Raw genomic sequence first — 19,634 nt, forward strand, 5'->3', positions numbered from 1 at the left:
ATGAGAATATTGGTGCAAGTTCGAGACACTATATATATATATATAGTCATTTGAATGAGTACAATCTCCCTTTCCTCCTGAGGTGCAACAAATGAAGTTCTAAAGAAAAGAAAGCATGCACTGAGTCATAACGAAAAACATACCTCCGATACTTGGAGATCTAGTTCCTCTTGGACCTCCAGGCAACCATCTTTATCTTTCTGCATGAATGATTCTGATTTAATCTGCACAGATTCCTAAACCGCAACAATTAATTAATAATGAAGGCTCTCACATAAAATGTGGAATGGCTAGTTAATACCTCAATCTCATCTTCAACTTGATTCTCTAGTTTTAGCAAATCTTCCCGGTATTTGACTTGCAGCCATAGTTTTACTCGACGTAGCTCTTCAGCAATCTGCAAAAAATGATAAACAGGATGCATTTCAAGAATGGACATAAACAGCCTAAACATTGACTTAAATTAGTATACAGGAGTTAAGAACTACAAAGAACCCAATTAAAAGCGAGATAACAAATCAACAAGTAAGCGATTTTGGATTTTGTTTATTACCAAGATAGAAAATACCAGCTAACTTTTCAAAATGCACCAAGAAGTCTAAAGATTGTACCAAAAGCTTTTTGGATTTTGTTGATTACAAAGATTAAAAAAAACAATACCAGCTAACTTTTCAAAATGCATCCAAGTGTCTAAGATTGTACGAAAAGCTATGCAGTAAAACAGGAAGTTCACGCCACTGTTGAAGAAAAACATGACCAGTCAAATATCCCTCACCATCATGTATCCTTGATTGGAGCCACCTCCGGCTTCTAAAACCAGTCACATTTGATTTCTAGCAACACTGGATTCATAGATATTTCCTAATTTCCTAACATCTATCAAGACCAGTATTCTAAGACTGGAATATATGCCAACCATGTGCACACTTTGTGCATGATAAGGTTATATGTGGCTCCAATGTGTTGTAAAGATGTAACATAGCTGTGTAATTGTTTTTTCTCGCTCACAAGTATGTTCTTAGGCCAATTAAATTGAGAGACCAAAACGAATTGCTGCTCTTTTATGTTAAAAAATGGGTTTTTGCATCAAAACCACCTTTATTTTTACCAAAATTGCTAATTACCACTTTTAAACTTTTTTTTATCACTACCATCTTTACTTGCTAACATGTTTGCAATGTCACGTCTATTTGCATTTTCAACCCAAAAAACACATGAGATGACCATCTTACCCCTAGCTAAGGCACGTGCTTTTCACGTGTTTCCTAATTAGTTATAAACTTAAGGTTTTTTTTTTTAATATTAGTCCTCCAAATCTTTCATATTTTGAAACTAGTCCCTCAAATCTCTCTCCTCCTCCACACAACCACGAATCTTCTTACCAAACTCCCCAAACCCTAACCCAATCCCCAAACCAAATCCCCAATCTCCAAACCCTAACCACATCTCCCCTCAATCCTTTTCCCTCCTTCCAATCTAAGGAAAAAACCCCAAATCCTAACCTCACCGACCATCAATCTTCTCTCTCCCTTCAATCCAAGAAAAAACCACCTCAAAACCCTAATTTCAAAATATGTTGATTTGGGGTCTAATATCAAAACATGAAATATTTTGGGGGACTAAAACTGAAAAAATCTTTATTTTTTATAATTAATTAGACACGTGCTTTGCACATGTTTGGGGTGAGGGTATTTTTGTCATTTCAAGTTTTTTGGGCCAAAAATGCAAATAGGTGTGACATTACAAACATGGTAGCAAGTAAATGTGGTACTAATAAAAAAAAACTTTAAAGGTGGTAAGTAGCAATTTTGGTAAAAGTACAGGTGGTTTTGATGTAAAAACCCTTAAAATAGATAATTCTATAGGTTTCAAAAAAAACTTCTGGATGTGTTAGCTAATTTAACAGGTGTTCATGAAAAATGTATACTGATTTCATGCATGTTATTAGGCCAAAAAAGTGACAGACCAAAAGGAATTGTTGCTCTTTTATGTTGAAAAATAGATAATTCTATAGGTTTCAAAAAAATATCTTTTCTGGATGTAGTCTCAAAGTCAGGCATCTAGGACAAGTGCAATGAAGTATGTTAAGTGTTTGCAATAGAATGAATATAGGATCCTAATATCTATGCAATGGTTTTTCCATGCAAGGACAGTTTCAATGTCAAAAACCTGTTTGTAAGACATTATTTATGTAATTTAGTATTCACAAGCAGATGAAAAAGGTACAGGCTAAGGAAAATAATAAAAAATTACATATTTAAGGAGATGATTCTTGAACATGGACTCCTTCAGGTTGTTCTTTTAAGTTCAAATGGACAGCCACCTTGAACATTTAATATACATGACGAAAGAAAAGCAACAGAGGCAAGAAAAACAGGCATACAAGATGTGTCCAATGGTACACGAAAAAATCCTGTCCCTAAGCTCTAAACATACTAAAGTAGGTTCCATCTCGGTGAAATTGTGTTTTGACATTGGGAACAAGTCTTCCAAAGAGTACAAGACAAGCTAAAAAGAAAAAATAAAATAATATTGTTTTAAAAGTTCACAATTGGGTCACATGCTAGATGGCAAAATGTTAACTGCTATAGTTAAAAAAAATCTCTCACATGTCAACCATATTTGTTGCACATACCACTGCATAATACTCCTCCTTAAAATCCAATAAATAGCACCGTGCTTCTTGAAATCCTGGATGTTCTTCATGTCCTCTTAAAATATCTTCTATTGCCTCGACCTGCAAATTTGGACATTTAAGGTTGATATCAATAACCAATTAAGGTGGCACGGTAGAGAAGATGATGCAAACCTTTTCCTTTTCTTTCTGAATGATTTCCACCTGCCCCTTTCTGTAGATTTCCAATGCTTGTTTGATCAACTGCAATGGTCCCAAATGAATTAGTAATATGACAAAGGAGAAGCTTAAATATAATGAAACAAGTAGTAGTACCTGGGACTCATGTATTGGATGATTCTTCGTGTGCTCTGACACTTGATCCCTTTTCCATGAAAGAAAAGATTGGACCACATTCCGTTGAAGGTCTTTTTGAAGTTCATGTCTAGCGTCATACATATTAAGTCTTGCTTCCACAATTGAGGTCAGAAGCTGTGAAAGATTAAATCTTAGTAGAAGGCTGAAACTATAATTCAGGAGATAAAAGTTATTGAGCAATTTATAACCTCATAATTGTTCTCTGACATACGTATTACAAAAATTTCTCCACCCGTCTCTTGTAACCTTGAAATGTAATGTAATGCTTGATAAACCAAGTAATCAAATTTATCCTCAAACTCAGATAACTGACTGCATGCATCTCCACGTATCACTTGAAGATAGAGAGGCACACATTCTAAATCATACGCCTGCACCATAGATGAACTTACGCTTGAGCTCTATAAGACTACAAAATAATATGCAATAACCAAAAAACATGTTCTATATGATTTATGATTGAAGAGATTTAAATTTCGGCAAGAGGATTGGATCAGGTTTTGGAAGAAGGAATCCAAAACAATAACATAAAAGTCAAGTTTGAAAGGAAACAAGCACTTAGATTTCCTCTACCTTGAAAATCATTTCAGCACAACGAATAATATAAAGAGAAATGAAAAAAAAAAATTGTACTCCTAATATTGTGAAACTTTTCAAAAGTAAAGCTCCCTTCTTACTTTTTCATGTAGCTTTTCATATTTCCTTCTACAGTGCAGAAAATGAATACCACTTTGGATGATGATAAGACATACCGGTGACTTCTGAGGTTCTTCTTCCATGCACATGTGCTTCATTCTGCTCGCATTACGGGTTCTTACTTGACACAAAATTTTATTAAACTACAAAAAACACAATAGAAATGTGTCATTTGTATTCAGGAGTTTATTCTCTAAGATTCAACGAGGTAAACAACATTTTATCAACAATCAGCAAATTTATATAATGAAGTCGACTATAAAGATGACATACAATTTTAGAAAAAAAAAAGAAAGACAATAAATGATCAATGGATGCTATTAGGAGACATAAAATAGTAATCACGTAACTCCCTTCCTCTTATCCCTTTCTCCTCTACTCTTTCTCCTCCATTTTTTTTCTTTTTAAACTCTTCTTTTTTAAGCCTTAAAGAGGAAGGGTTACAGAAACTTAGTCGCTTAAAATGTCTTGATAGGATTCTATAGTAGTTGTAAATGTTTGGCTCTCGTCCAACTTTACATTAACAGAAAGAAAATGAAATACAAAATTTCCATTAATCTTCTGAGTGCTTTATATCATAATCATAAATGATGGAGATATTGATTGACAGACCAAGCACTGAGGATCAAGAGGTCAAGTCATGGACATAGGAGTTAGGACAACTCACGGTAGTAAGTTTCATCTTTACAGAGCATAATACCCATTTTGTCGAAACATACATGTATCCACGTATGCATTCATATGCAGCACATAATATGTATGCATTTACGTATGTATGTGTCATGCACATATCAATTAAATTACTTCCTCCTAAATTTAGAAAACTTACAATCTAAGTTATTCACTGCTTGTGTTCTATAGCTTGAAAAATATTCATTTGATTTGCTTGCCAAACGGATATATGGATTCCTCGGCTCCATGTGTAACGGTTTCCAAAGTATGTCGTAATAGTATCAAATAACAATATAGCTAAATGCAACTTCATTACATCAAGTAGTGTTGGCCAAGTCAAGTGTCAAAAGCTGGTCTACTAGAAGGAACATGGTATCCTAAGTGTTGAAAGCTTCTCTAGTACAGTCAGGGGCGTAGCTATTAAGGACTTGCCCAGGGCAGCTGCCCAGGGCAAGAAAATGAAAAAAAAATAATACCCCTCTCACTCTAAGCCCTCTCTTCGCCGAGCAAGCCCTGAGCCCTCGACAGCTCGACGCCGACGGCCGATCCTAAGCTCTCCGACGACGGCCCCGACCAAATCCTCACCGTCGCCGACTCGCCGACATCCCCCTCGCCTCCCAGAGAAGCCTCGACTGCTCGAGCCTCGACACCGATCCCAAGCTCTCCGAGACTCCGACGATCGTCCTGACCAAATCCTCGCCGTCGCCGTCGCCCTCCTCGCCTCCCAGAGCAAGCCCTCGACCGCTCGAGCCTCGACGCCGATCCCAAGCTCTCCGACGATCGCCCCGACCAAATCCTCACCGTCGCCAACTCGCCCAGGGCAAAAAAAATTCCTGGCTACGCCACTGAGTACAGTACATAAGCATGCCTGATTTCTTAGTCATCAACATCTCCTCGTGTTTTATACACTGAATATACATTTTTTGCACTTTAAAAGGATGTGGGTCAAAGAAGAAAGTTTAACTCTCTCGAAATCATAAGTTTGTTGTTGCTAATAGGAAAACAAAGAAGCTTGCACTAAATGCATACCTCTTGTGAGGGAAAAGCAACAAAGATAAAAATTCCACATGCAAACTGATGTTCTTCATAAGAAACACATGATAAATGCTTGGATCCTGAAAAATATGCTGAAAAAAAATTTTTTGCACAACAAAAGCATACAGATTACAGAATAAAACGTCTTATAATAAACACAAAGATCCTTCAGGAAGTATAAAAAAGATTTCATCACGAGGAAGAGATGGTTTGTCATAGAAGGGAAAATTGCACAACTAATTGGTTTATGATAAGTGCTATCTTAGTTTAAAATGTATACAAGGAACAATACATTTAACAGTTTAACGAGTCCATGTTGGTACAATTACTCAATGAATTAATATAGCTGAAAGATAATTACTATAGTAAATCACTAAAAAAAAGGTTCCACCATATGGTAAATCATCATATCAAGTGCAGCACATACCGTACGATAGCTGTCCTGAAACAGGAGTAACAAGTGTGGGAGTACCATTTTGCATTCTTGGCTTTCGTTACATTTGTTTCTTATTCCATCCATTGTGTCAGCCTAAAAATGGTAGGATAAAACATACAAGTTAGGCTCGATAGCTAAGAAACCTAAGATAGGTGTAGCATGTAGAATTTTGAAAGAAAACGGAAACCTGCGTCTTTTCAGCCATATTAACAATCTCCCATGTCTTGTATTCATAATCCTGGAAGTCGTCCTTCTTCGTTCCCTGCAACAGTCTCCAAGTTGAGTAACAAAAGAACTGAACATAAAAGGAACTCAATGCGAGCTGAGATAAATATAAGTATCACCCAAGGAGGGGAATATGGTATCTCAGCAATTTTGGAGCGAGCCTTCTCTTCTAAACGACGTAGTTGCTTTCTAGCTTCATAAATCGAATCAATAAGCTGTGGTAAAGATGAGATGCATTAACTATATGATCCCAGAATCGGAGAGGATTGTATAGCTTGAGATCCGTTAGTTACCTCCTCCGCAGCAGGGCCGTTGACCTGAAAAAAAGGGGCAGATTCGTTTCTCTCCCCATCTTCCACCAACATCCTAGATAAGGATTGTTTGAGCCATTGAACGAAAGATTTAAGAAACTGGTACCGTCGATTCAGGTATGTAGCTTTGATCGCTGTTGCTCTCAAATCTGCAATAAATTCTTCTAAAGCCTGCACAAAAATATCATTAATTAAAGAAAACAAAAGGTTAATACTCTTTATACATAAATAAATAAGCCAGTAATCCGCCGAACGATTTCAATTCCGTTAAGAAGAGGGCAGTTAGAAGGGGAATTTCGAAAGAAATCAAAGAGAGAGCGTACCTCACTGCTCTCCGCCGCCATGCGGGGTTTTTATAAAAGTGGCCTGCAGCAATTTTCCCGATCTCTTTCGTTAGGGGGGTTATTGGTTGGGAAGTTGGGGCAAATTGGGGACAGTAAGAAAATTGTTCTAATGAAATAATTTTATCCTTTTGAGATTTTTTGAGTGGGGTAAGTAAGATAAAGTGGGATAATAGGATAATTTGAACATTTGATTTGATAATTCATGTGGGATAATTGATGATGTGGTACCTTATTAAAAAATATTTTTATCTATTAATTACTTCTAAATTAACGGTTTAGTATATTATTTAGTATATTATTATGATATAAATATTATTTTACTTTATTTTAAAATATAATATATTGTACTATACTTAAAAATTATTATTATTAATTAATTATTATATTGTATTATATTATATTATATTAACATGCTATACTATATATAATAATTAATATAATATAATATCAATATATTTAATATAATATTTTAATAATATAATATATTATTTTATTTATACACTTTATTGTTGATGTTGTTGTATAAGTGAAAATTATTATACTGTAAAAAGTAAACAAACGACAAGGACAAATATCAAGCTGACGATTAACCATTGCAGCAGGAAGAGTACAAATAGATCATCATCAATTCATTGCTCTTAGCAGAATGTATACGACAGAGCACTTTTTTAGCAGAACGTATACAACAGCACCAGACGTCCCAGGAAACCTAAAAGTGAAAATAAATATAAGCAACTGATATCGCTCAAAGTATGGTCATCACAAGACTTGCTTTGAACATAACACCTATCCTTCAAGGAGGAATATGCATGTCATAATATATTTGTTAACGAACAAACCAGAGAGTTAATATTCAGGATAGTGAACTTGTGAGGTAATCAGCCATATCACGTAAACCATCCATATTAACCTTCCTCATTGATACGCCCCCCATTGATTCGTTCTCCTCATCGGCTTCTTCTAGTTCTTCTTGTGTAAAGTCGAATTTGAGATGGAATTTCTCACAAATCTCCTCTCCACTCTTCCAAATTACCATGTCCGCTGCAGCTCTGCCAACCAGATCCAGCAGCCCTTGAATGTACAGATGCTCTGCTGCCTGACATAACCAAAGAGAACATCTTATTTAGGATAAAATAGATGTCAAGATTAAAGATTCAGTACCAATATTCTTCCAAGAAATATCCTTGAACACAGTAAACATTACAGCAGGAGAACCTATAAAGACGTTCTTACGTTTCTTCACTGTTTCTACAGCTTACAAAATTTAATCAGGTCTTAGGCCAGTTACTCATATTATCACTTTCCGAAGATTTCGCATATAACAATGTTTACGCATACTCTTGCACAAAATTTCTTCAAGTTGGCAGCAATCTCTCTATCACTACTCCACTAAAATACATGAAAAGAACAATCGGACATCAAATATTAGCAATGTAAGTTGGTCATGCACTACGTATAGTAAACCTTTAAAAAATTAAGGAGCCAAGGCATATCCCTCTTGCAAAGTTAGAAATGTTTGACAGGTTAGAATCTTAGCATAAATGCAACCATTATACGTCAATGTGTTGTCGAAAAATGTGTTAATTTATTATCAAATATGTGGTGGAGTTTCAGAAACAGTGCCATATCTACATATGTGTATATTTGAACTCTCTTACTATTCATCTTTACGCGTCGCATTAGCATCTTCTCCAACTTTCTGAGGTAGTGACATTCCGCATATCTGTGCTAAAGTCAAGTTTGTCTCATGCCGGTGTCCATGCTTAAAATTAAGGGGGGTATTCAAATAATTTACTATAAATACGTGAAGGTTTATGCTATTAGTTTGCTTCATGTAATTTGGTCAATGACCACCAGAGAAATAGCATAAATATTTCCCTAACGCATATACCTGTGTATCACTTCATATAAGAAAAAATCACATTTACGTCCTAAAGTGATATTGTCTAATAAGTTTTTGTGCCTTTTGATAGAGAATGTTTTCACTTTCCATGTGAAAGCAACATTTGAACAAGATAATTCATACTTACATACTGGGAACAAACATAAAAGTTCACACTTTGCAGGAGGGGATTTAACCATTATCACGAATGAAATTGTCTTAAATACTTCAACTGGATTATTAAGAGCTCTGATCATATACTGCAGGATTCTCTTTGTTGAAAATTTTTGTTATGCTATCAAAGGAACCTAAATTATTTGTCTGATGTATTCATCAGTAACTCAGATAATAAGATTTTTCTGATGTAGTCTATGCATGGTACTCCTGTCAAACTGTTGACATCTTTTGAAGTTCTATTTTTCCTATACATTTCAGTCTTGATGCACATTTTGGCCAACATATCGAGAATTATTTTTCATAACTGCTGTAGCACTTGAAATCCTCGCACAATGTATATAATTTGATAATTACACTGTCAGTTGTCCATAGATGAAGAGTTACTACTGAAGGAAGTGATGTAAAGCTTATAAGCGGTGGTAAAAATTTGAAGAACAAAAAAATGTTGGCAGGTATATATCACCTTCTGGTGAACTTCCTAGAGGGATTACAACTATGCATGTTGTATATACTATATAGTATTTTCACAGTGATGCTATCTGATTGTGTCCTTTGCTTTTGTTAATGGATAGAAACTAATTTTCATATGCGAATTTGCATTTGCTAAGCTACAAAAAATAAATGAGAAAACTCGAGCACTTTTGGGACTGCTGGCTTATCAAACCTGGAACTGTTGAAATGTACTATGCCATCGATTTATGCACCGATTATGTATACCATGAAAACTCCCAACACTCACTAGTTTCTTTGCTTTTGGTTTCTTTTGGAGTGAGTTTTGTGTGTAGAGAGAGAGAGAGAGAGAGAGAGAGAGAGAGAGAGAGAGAGACTATATCGTGCTTCCTATTCAAAAGGTATAATAATTATCTCATCATAGACATTCTCCACCAGAATTAAAGCCAAAGCATCCCCTCCTAGATAGGCTGCTACACCAATATCAAGACAGCAGTTGGTTTACAAAGGTATGCCAACGACCTCTCTTCCAACTTTGCACATAATAGTGATCTTCAAGGACAAACAATAGGGACCATATGACATCACTTCATTGTCTAATATGTACTTTCCCAGTGTGTCTATCTTTCTTTACAGTCAAAATTGACAGAAAAGATGTGAATGTTGATCGAATTAGGACATGGTTATACCACTAAGCTTGTCTCAATCATTTTTCTTAGTTGTTAGACATCGAAAAGTTCAACCAGTTCATTCCTTCTATTTCCCTGTAAACCTTGTTATTATACCATTCACGTACATCATAGCAGAATTTAAGTCCTTCAATTCTGCAGCATTTGCAAAGCAAAATACCATAAGGAAAGTTGCCTACAAGGAGACATACTATGATAAACCATGCAAATCAGAAACTAATCAAATCCATGATTTCAGCATTAGCACGACAATAACAACAATATAAGTATGTAGTGTACGTACTGTTACGAGCTCAAAAATTGTTGCTTTGTCGGCGTTCTTCAGTAACATCTCAGAATCCCACTGTTCAAAACCCTCATCGATGGTTAAATTAGCAGTAAACTCTTCAGGGTGGTCATCCGGACAAAAGTGTCCACAGTCGTCAACGAAATAATCAAAAGCAAAACTCTTGGCCTCGCCATGTTTCTTGCAGTAGATGATTGCCATACGAAGAATCTTCTTTCCAACAGGAATTTTCACAACTTTTTCATTCATCTTCAGCATGTGCCATATTTTAAACGACTGCTTAGCCACTATTTCCGCTGTCGATGACGATAACTCCAGTTGCCCGTCCAAGCTCTTCAAAATGATTGCCGCCGCCTCCTAACATAAAGAAGATAAGTTGCGAAAAATTAGAACCACTACTACGCAAAATTGCGTACTAGCCAGCTCTTTAAACTAAATCTGTGAAGATAAAAGAAAATATAGTTGGATGGTACAACTATTTAATTCCACACTTGTACTAATAGGTTATACAGCAATTGATTTTCTATAAGCTATTGGGTATACCCTATTGTCTGCCCCATATCGCTCAAAAATACCCCAAGTTTAAAATCCTACATTTAAATACCTAAAGTTTCTAAAGTTGCAAATTAGTACCCTAATTAGGGTGCTAAAATGCAAATTTTTAGAAACTTTAGGGCATTTAAGTGTAGGGTTCTAAACATAGGGTATTTTTGTGCAATATTGGGCAATAATAGGGCACTTAAGTGTAATTTATCTAAGTTATTTCATGAACAGAAATTTGAATATTTAAGTCTATTATCTCTATACATATGCACTCACGTACACACCACACACAAATAGATAAAAGGAATTTCAAGTCAAATGTAGATTTGGTTCAAACACACAAATAGATAAAAGGAATTTCAAGTCAAATGTAGATTTGGTTCAACGGGAAGACTATATATGTACTTTGATATTGATATAATTTCGATTTGATATTTTTTAAAATTTACATCAACGGGAAGACTATATATGTACTTTGATATTGATATAATTTCGATTTGATATTTTTTAAAATTTACATCCAAGTCTAAACATTAGCAAAAACAAACAATTTTCTATTTAGCCCTTACATCTTCAAAAAGGTTTTAAATAAAGAACATTTAGGCTCCTAAGAAACTTGATTTGAAAATTAACGTAATATAGGTAAAATACTATAAACTAGCCAAAAATACTTTGATAATTTTTAGTCAGAATTATGACAACTATGTTACGTGTGAAAGGGTGCATTTAGTCCGGATACAGCTCGGATATGACACTTACCATATCCATATCTGCTTACTCATCACGGATACGAATATACCTCGGTGAGAACAATTCATATCCATATCCACTAAAATCGGATACGGATACGATATATTTGCGGATATATAAGCGGATATGATGCAGATGCAAAATTGATATAAGAAAACTAGATAATATTAAAAAGGTATATATAGTTCAGGTGATACAAAAGAGCTCATTAATATGTTCATTATTTATGAAAAGCTAAGATTAGACATCTTGATCATCAAAATTAGCATCAAATCCATTAATCTACAGATGAAAACTTTTGCAGCAGTATCACCAACATACATTTAGATATTTTGGATACAAATCCAGATATCTCACTATAAAATCATATACATTACCATGTCCTATCGTTTATAGGTTTGAGTACTGAGTCATAACGAAAAACATACCTCCGATACTTGGAGATCTAGTTCCTCTTGGACCTCCAGGCAACCATCTTTATCTTTCTGCATGAATGAATCTGATTTAATCTGCACAGATTCCTAAACCGCAACAATTAATTAATAATGAAGGCTCTCACATAAAATGTGGAATGGCTAGTTAATACCTCCATAATCTCATCTTCAACTTGATTCTCTAGTTTTGGCAAATCTTCCCGGTATTTGACTTGCAGCCATAGTTTTACTCGACGTAGCTCTTCAGCAATCTGCAAAAAATGATAAACAGGATGCATTTCAAGAATGGACATATGCTAAAGAGTTAAACAGCCTAAACATTGACTTAAATTAGTATCCAGGAGTTAAGAACTACAAAGAACCCAATTAAAAGCGAGATAACAAATCAACAAGTAAGCGATTTTGGATTTTGTTTATTACCAAGATAGAAAATACCAGCTAACTTTTCAAAATGCACCAAGAAGTCTAAAGATTGTACCAAAAGCTTTTTGGGTTTTGTTGATTACAAAGATAAAAAAACAATACCAGCTAACTTTTCAAAACGCATCTAAGTGTCTAAGATTGTACGAAAAGCTATGCAATAAAACAGGAAGTTCGCGCCTTGAAGAAAAACATGACCAGTCAAATATCCCTCACCATCATGTATCCTTGATTGGAGCCACCTCCGGCTTCTAAAACCAGTCACATTTGGTTTCTAGCAACACTGGATTCATAGATATTTCCTAATTTCCTAACATCTGTCAAGACCAGTATTCTAAGACAGGAATATATGCCAACCATGTGCACACTTTGTGCATGATAAGGTTATATGTGGCTCCAATGTGTTGTAAAGATGTAACTGTTTGGGTGGAAAATTGATTTCGTTGATGAGTTCATTACAACTTTGGGCGTTACAACAAACTCAAAGAAATAGTCTTTTTATAAGACTTTTAACAAAAGATTACAATTTTCTTTTAAACAAACGCAACAGACATTTATCTCCCACTGCTTGTGTGAGATCTTTGCATGTGACGGGGACGTTGATATCCGTGGACCACCAAACGATCAGATTGATCCAGAGCTTCGTTGATTCGCGAAAGAATCAAGAAACCGAAGCGATTATCTCGGCAACAGCGAGATAACCACTCTTCTCGAGATCACCGCAATGAGGTAATCTCAAGGAAAGGAACCGGGAACTGTAGATCTGACGAACTCTTCTTCTTTATGCTGAAGAACTCGATCCGATCTTCTCCTCTCTGAAATTCGTACTCCTTCAGTCTTCAATTCAGCAGGGCTTCGCCGAGGCTTGAGAATTCCAAATCTGTGCAAATGAAGGCCCTAGGACTGTATTTATAGGCTTCGGGAGTTCTATTTTCGGATAAGAACGGACGATTCACTCTTATCCTCAATTATAACCACTTTATCACGTTTTTGGCTGCAGACACCCGCGGTGTCTCGGCTTCAAAACAGCAAAAACCGCTTCAAAACAGCGAAAACCGACTTGTGGTGTCTTAGCTTTGGCTCTGAGCTTTGTTTCGTGCGTCCCGTTCGTTTTGTCATCCGAACTCGGAATTGCGCGATTCAAAGTGCGTAGGAAAGCCGACGAGGAGATCTACAAGCTCCCATGGTTGAATGACATGTGAAGTAAACGGGACACGAGGGGTGCTTCGTGTTTCGTAAAAGAAGCGTAGCTCCCGATTAGTTCGTATTTTCGTTATTCTGAAGTTCCGTTGCTTCACACGGTTCGTCGACTCACTTCATACACTTGTCAACGTCAAATAAGCTTCTGTGACTCGGATAGTGAAGTTCATCGTCTTTCTCTCTGTCTCGAGCCACGTGCGGGAACCTATAGGCATTTTTAGACGCCTACAGTAACATAGTCGTGTAATTGTTTTTGCTCGTTCACGTTCATGTATGTTCTTAGGCCAATTAAATTGAGAGACCAAAAGGAATTGTTGCTCTTTTATGTTAAACAATGGGTTTTTGCATCAAAACCACCTTTATTTTTACCAAAATTGCTAATTACCACTTTTAAACTTTTTTATCACTACCATCTTTACTTGCTAACATGTTTGCAATGTCACGTCTATTTGCGTTTTCAACCCAAAAAACACATGAGATGACCATCTTACCCCAGCTAAGGCACGTGCTTTTCACGTGTTTCCTATTTAGTTATAAACTTAAGGGTTTTTTTTCAATATTAGTCCTCCAAAAATTTCATATTTTGAAACTAGTCCCTCAAATCTCTCTCCTCCACACAACCACGAATCTTCTTACCAAACTCCCCAAACCCTAACACAATCTCCAAACACTAACCACATCTCCCCTCAATCATTTACCCTCCTTCCAATCTAAGGAAAAACCCCCAAATCCTAACCTCACCAACCCTCAATCTTCTCTCTCCCTTCAATCCAAGAAAAAACCACCTCAAAACCCTAATTTCAAAATATGTTGATTTGGGGTCTAATATCAAAACATGAAATATTTTGGGGGACTAAAACTGAAAAAATCTTTATTTTTTATAATTAATTAGACACACGTGCTTTGCACGTGTTTGGGGTGAGGGTATTTTTGTCATTTCAAGTTTTTTGGGCCAAAAATGCAAATAGGTGTGACATTGCAAACATGGTAGCAAGTAAATGTGGTACTAATCAAAAAAATTTAAAGGTGGTAAGTAGCAATTTTGGTAAAAGTACAGGTGGTTTTGATGTAAAAACCCTTAAAAGTAGATAATTCTGTAGGTTTCAAAAAAAACTTTTGGATGTGTTAGCTAATTTAACAGGTGTTCATGAAAAATGTATACTGATTTCATGCATGTTCTTAGGCCAAAAAAGTGACAGACCAAAAGGAATAAGTTGCTCTTTTATGTTGAAAAATAGATAATTCTATACGTTTCAAAAAATATCTTTTCTGGATGTAGTCTCAAAGTCAGGCATCTAGGACAAGTGCAATGAAGTATGCTAAGTGTTTGCAATAGAATGAATATAGGATCCTAATATCTATGCAATGGTTTTTCCATGCAAGGACAGTTTCAATGTCAAAAACCTGTTTGTAAGACATTATTTATGTAATTTAGTATTCAAAAGCAGATGAAAAAGGTACAGGCTAAGGAAAATAATAAAAAATTACATATTTAAGGAGATGATTCTTGAACACGGACTCCTTCAGATTGTTCTTTTAAGTTCAAATGGACAGACACCTTGAACATTTAATATACATGACGAAAGAAAAGCAACAGGCAAGAAAAACAGGCATACAAGATGTGTCCAATGGTACATGAAAAAATCCTGTCCCTAAGCTCTAAACATACTAAAGTAGGTTCCATCTCGGTGAAATTGTGTTTTGGCATTGGGAACAAGTCTTCCCAAAGAGTACAAGACAAGCTAAAAAGGAAAAATAAAATAATATTGTTTTAAGTTCACAATTGGGTCACATGCTAGATGGCAAAATGTTAACTGCTATAGTTAAAAAAAAATCTCTCACATGTCAATCATATTTGTTGCACAGACCACTGCATAATACTCCTCCTTAAAAGCCAATAAATAGCGCCGTGCTTCTTGAAATCCTGGACGTTCTTCATGTCCTCTTAAAATATCTTCTATTGCCTCGACCTGCAAATTTGGACATTTAAGGTTGATATCAATAACCAATTAAGGTGGCACGGTAGAGAAGATGATGCAAACCTTTTCCTTTTCTTTCTGAATGATTTCCACCTGCCCCTTTCTGTAGATTTCCAATGCTTGTTTGATCAACTGCAATGGTCCCAAATGAATTAGTAATATGACAAAGGAGAAGCTTAAATATAATGAAACAAGTAGTAGTACCTGGGACTCATGTATTGGATGATTCTTCGTGTGCTCTGACACTTGATCCCTTTTCCATGAAAGAAAAGATTGGACCACATTCCGTTGAAGGTCTTTTTGAAGTTCATGTCTAGCGTCATACATATTAAGTCTTGCTTCCACAATTGAGGTCAGAAGCTGTGAAAGATTAAATCTTAGTAGAAGGCTGAAACTATAATTCAGGAGATAAAAAATTGAGGTCAGAAGCTGTGAAAGATTAAATCTTAGTAGAAGGCTGAAACTATAATTCAGGAGATAAAAATTATTGAGCAATTTATAACCTCATAATTGTTCTCTGACATACGTATTACAAAAAGTTCTCCACCCGTCTCTTGTAACCTTGAAATGTAATGTAATGCTTGATAAACCAAGTAATCAAATTTATCCTCAAACTCAGATAACTGACTGCATGCATCTCCACGTATCACTTGAAGATAGAGAGGCACACATTCTAAATCATACGCCTGCACCATAGATGAACTTACGCTTGAGCTCTATAAGACTACAAAATAATATGCATTAACCAAAAAACATGTTCTATATGATTTATGATTGAAGAGATTTAAATTTCGGCAAGAGGATTGGATCAGGTTTTGGAAGAGGGAATCCAAAACAATAACATAAAAGTCAAGTTTGAAAGGAAACAAGCACTTCGATTTCCTCTACCTTGAAAATCATTTCAGCACAACGAATAATATAAAGAGAAATGAAAAAAAAATTGTACTCCTAATATTGTGAAACTTTTCAAAAGTAAAGCTCCCTTCTTACTTTTTCATGTAGCTTTTCATATTTCCTTCTACAGTGCAGAAAATGAATACCACTTTGGATGATGATAAGACATACCCGTGACTTCTGAGGTTCTTCTTCCATGCACATGTGCTTCATTCTGCTCGCATTACGGGCTCTTACTTGACACAAAATATTATTAAACTACAAAAAAACACAATAGAAATGTGACATTTGTATTCAAGAGTTTATTCCCTAAGATTCAACGAGGTAAACAACATTTTATCAACAATCAGCAAATTTATATAATGAAGTCGACTATAAAGATGACATACAATTTTAGAAAAAAAAAAGACAATAAATGGTCGATGGATGCTATTAGGAGACATAAAATAGTAATCACGTAACTCCCTTCCTCTTATCCCTTTCTCCTCTACTCTTTCTCCTCCATTTTTTTCCTTTTCTTTTTAAACTCTTCTTTTTTAAGCCTTAAAGAGGAAGGGTTATAGAAACTTAGTCGCTTAAAATGTCTTGATAGGTTTCTATAGTAGTTGTAAATGTTTGTCTCTCGTCCAACTTTACATTAACAGAAAGAAAATGAAATACAAAATTTCCATTAATCTTCTGAGTGCTTTATATCATAATCATAAATGATGGAGATATTGATTGATAGACCAAGCACTGAGGATCAAGAGGTCAAGTCATGGACATAGGAGTTAGGACAACTCACGGTAGTAAGTTTCATCTTTACAGAGCATAATACCCATTTTGTTGAAACATACATGTATCCACGTATGCATTCATATGCAGCACATAATATGTATGCATTTACGTATGTATGTGTCATGCACATATCAATTAAATTACTTCCTCCTAAATTTAGAAAACTTGCAATCTAAGTTATTCACTGCTTGTGTTCTATAGCTTGAAAAATATTCATTTGATTTGCTTGCCAAACGGATATATGGATTCCTCGGCTCCATGTGTAACGGTTTCCAAAGTATGTCGTAATAGTATCAAATAACAATATAGCTAAATGCAACATCATTACATCAAGTAGTGTTGGCCAAGTCAAGTGTCAAAAGCTGGTCTACTAGAAGGAACATGATATCCTAAGTGTTGAAAGCTTCTCTAGTACGGTACATAAGCATGCCTGATTTCTTAGTCATCAACATCTCCTCGTGTTTTATACACTGAATATACATTTTTTGCACTTTAAAAGGATGTGGGTCAAAGAAGAAAGTTTAACTCTCTCGAAATCATAAGTTTGTTGTTGCTAATAGGAAAATAAAGAAGCTTGCACTAAATGCATACCTCTTGTGAGGGAAAAGCAACAAAGATAAAAATTCCACATGCAAACTGATGTTCTTCATAAGAAACACATGATAAATGCTTGGATCCTGAAAAATATGCTGAAAAAAAAATTTTGCACAACAAAAGCATACAGATTACAGAATAAAACGTCTTATGATAAACACAAAGATCCTTCAGGAAGTATAAAAAAGATTTCATCACGAGTAAGAGATGGTTTGTCATAGAAGGGAAAATTGCACAACTAATTGGTTTATGAAAAGTGCTATCTTAGTTTAAAATGTATACAAGGAACAATACATTTAACAGTTTAACGAGTCCATGTTGGTACAATTACTCAATGAATTAATATAGCTGAAAGATAATTACTATAGTAAATCATCATATCAAGTGCAGCACATACCGTACGATAGCTGTCCTGAAACAGGAGTAACAAGTGTGGGAGTACCATTTTGCATTCTTGGCTTTCGTTACATTTGTTTCTTATTCCATCCATTGTGTCAGCCTAAAAATGGTAGGATAAAACATACAAGTTAGGCTCGATAGCTAAGAAACCTAAGATAGGTGTAGCATGTAGAATTTTGAAAGAAAACGGAAACCTGCGTCTTTTCAGCCATATTAACAATCTCCCATGTCTTGTATTCATAATCCTGGAAGTCGTCCTTCTCCGTTCCCTGCAACAGTCTCCAAGTTGAGTAACAAAAGAACTGAACATAAAAGGAACTCAATGCGAGCTGAGATAAATATAAGTATCACCCAAGGAGGGGAATATGGTATCTCAGCAATTTTGGAGCGAGCCTTCTCTTCTAAACGATGTAGTTGCTTTCTAGCTTCATGAATCGAATCAATAAGCTGTGGTAAAGATGAGATGCATTAACTATATGATCCCAGGATCGGAGAGGATTATATAGCTTGAGATCCGTTAGTTACCTCCTCCGCAGCAGGGCCGTTGACCTGAAAAAAAGGGGCAGATTCGCTTCTCTCCCCATCTTCCACCAACATCCCAGATAAGCAGTGTTCGAGCCATGGAACGAAAGATTTAAGAAACTGGTACCGTCGATTCAGGTACGTAGCTTTGATCTTTGTTGTTCTCAAATCTGCAATAAATTCTTCTAAAGCCTGCACAAAATATCATTAATTAAAGAAAACAAAAGGTTAACACTCTTTATACATAAATAGACCAGTAATCCGCCGAACGATTTCAATTCCGTTAAGAAGAGGGCAGTTAGAAGGGGAATTTCGAAAGAAATCAAAGAGAGAGCGTACCTCTCTGCTCTCCGTCGCCATGCGGGGTTTTTATAAAAGTGGCCTGCAGCAATTTTCCCGATCTCTCTCGTTAGGGTTAGGGTTTGTTAGAGAAGGAATTAACACTGTAAGAGTTAATTTATTCGAGCATTACTTAGAAAAAATTATAGCAAAAATAAACAATATATAGCAATTAACACTGTATATCCAGTTTTTGTTATACAAAGTGAGTGAAAAATACATCAGTTGACTATTTTGTGTGTAAGAGTGATTTTAGAAGTGGATGGGTTTAATAATAATTGAGTGTAAATCTTTGGCTTTTTAGATAAAAAATTATTTTGGAGGTTGATGATTATAAATTTAAATAGGGATAAAACTTTAAGTTTATTGGTTAAAAGTTTACCTATAACATCATAAATTTTACGTGAGAAAAGATGTAAAGAAATTTAACTATTTGGTTCAAAATATAATACACATACATAACAAGTTGTAGAAAATTATGGAAGCCAGAGGATAATATAGCAACTTACATCATGTACCAAAGTGCTTAGGCATTTAAAAATAATTAAAGGAGTACTATGGATCTAAGATTATTTTCAGAATAGGGTG

The 19,634-nt window shown here is 35.4% G+C and overlaps 2 protein-coding genes across 8 annotated transcripts in view; both read right to left on the minus strand.

The window, feature by feature from the left end:
- Positions 1–6,802, minus strand: part of LOC109833588 — an 11,785-nt gene extending 4,983 nt beyond the window's left edge. Inside the window, exons 1-12 of one of the 3 annotated variants that reach the window (XM_020401323.1) lie at positions 6,691–6,802; positions 6,350–6,538; positions 6,176–6,271; positions 6,019–6,093; positions 5,823–5,924; positions 3,745–3,831; positions 3,181–3,363; positions 2,951–3,106; positions 2,810–2,878; positions 2,636–2,737; positions 302–397; positions 144–236 (exon numbers count right to left, since the gene is read on the minus strand). In XM_020401323.1, coding sequence (XP_020256912.1) covers positions 144–236; positions 302–397; positions 2,636–2,737; positions 2,810–2,878; positions 2,951–3,106; positions 3,181–3,363; positions 3,745–3,831; positions 5,823–5,924; positions 6,019–6,093; positions 6,176–6,271; positions 6,350–6,538; positions 6,691–6,711 — 1,269 coding nt within the window. In that variant the 5' untranslated portion in view covers positions 6,712–6,802. Of the gene's footprint in view, positions 1–143; positions 237–301; positions 398–2,635; positions 2,738–2,809; positions 2,879–2,950; positions 3,107–3,180; positions 3,364–3,669; positions 3,832–5,822; positions 5,925–6,018; positions 6,094–6,175; positions 6,272–6,349; positions 6,539–6,690 lie in introns of all 3 variants that reach the window. The other 2 variants (XM_020401322.1, XM_020401321.1) reach the window with 2 other exon arrangements.
- LOC109833587 overlaps positions 1–19,177 on the minus strand; it is a 24,196-nt gene extending 5,019 nt beyond the window's left edge. The window contains exons 1-14 of one of the 5 annotated variants that reach the window (XR_002245257.1): positions 19,047–19,177; positions 18,711–18,899; positions 18,537–18,632; positions 18,380–18,454; positions 18,184–18,285; positions 16,512–16,673; positions 16,025–16,207; positions 15,726–15,881; positions 15,585–15,653; positions 15,411–15,512; positions 12,075–12,173; positions 11,917–12,009; positions 10,193–10,552; positions 7,498–7,807 (exon numbers count right to left, since the gene is read on the minus strand). Coding sequence is in view for 4 of the 5 variants with exons in the window: in XM_020401317.1 (XP_020256906.1) it covers positions 7,565–7,807; positions 10,193–10,552; positions 11,917–12,009; positions 12,075–12,173; positions 15,411–15,512; positions 15,585–15,653; positions 15,726–15,881; positions 16,025–16,207; positions 16,512–16,673; positions 18,184–18,285; positions 18,380–18,454; positions 18,537–18,632; positions 18,711–18,899; positions 19,047–19,067 (1,950 nt within the window). In the remaining variant the exon portion in view is untranslated. Of the gene's footprint in view, positions 1–7,275; positions 7,808–10,192; positions 10,553–11,916; positions 12,010–12,074; positions 12,174–15,410; positions 15,513–15,584; positions 15,654–15,725; positions 15,882–16,024; positions 16,208–16,511; positions 16,674–18,183; positions 18,286–18,379; positions 18,455–18,536; positions 18,633–18,710; positions 18,900–19,046 lie in introns of those variants that run through there. The other 4 variants (XM_020401320.1, XM_020401319.1, XM_020401318.1 and 1 more) reach the window with 4 other exon arrangements.

The sequence above is a fragment of the Asparagus officinalis genome, chromosome 3 (genome assembly GCF_001876935.1).
Source record: "Asparagus officinalis chromosome 3, Aspof.V1, whole genome shotgun sequence".
In the NCBI taxonomy this organism is placed as follows: Eukaryota; Viridiplantae; Streptophyta; class Magnoliopsida; order Asparagales; family Asparagaceae; genus Asparagus; species Asparagus officinalis.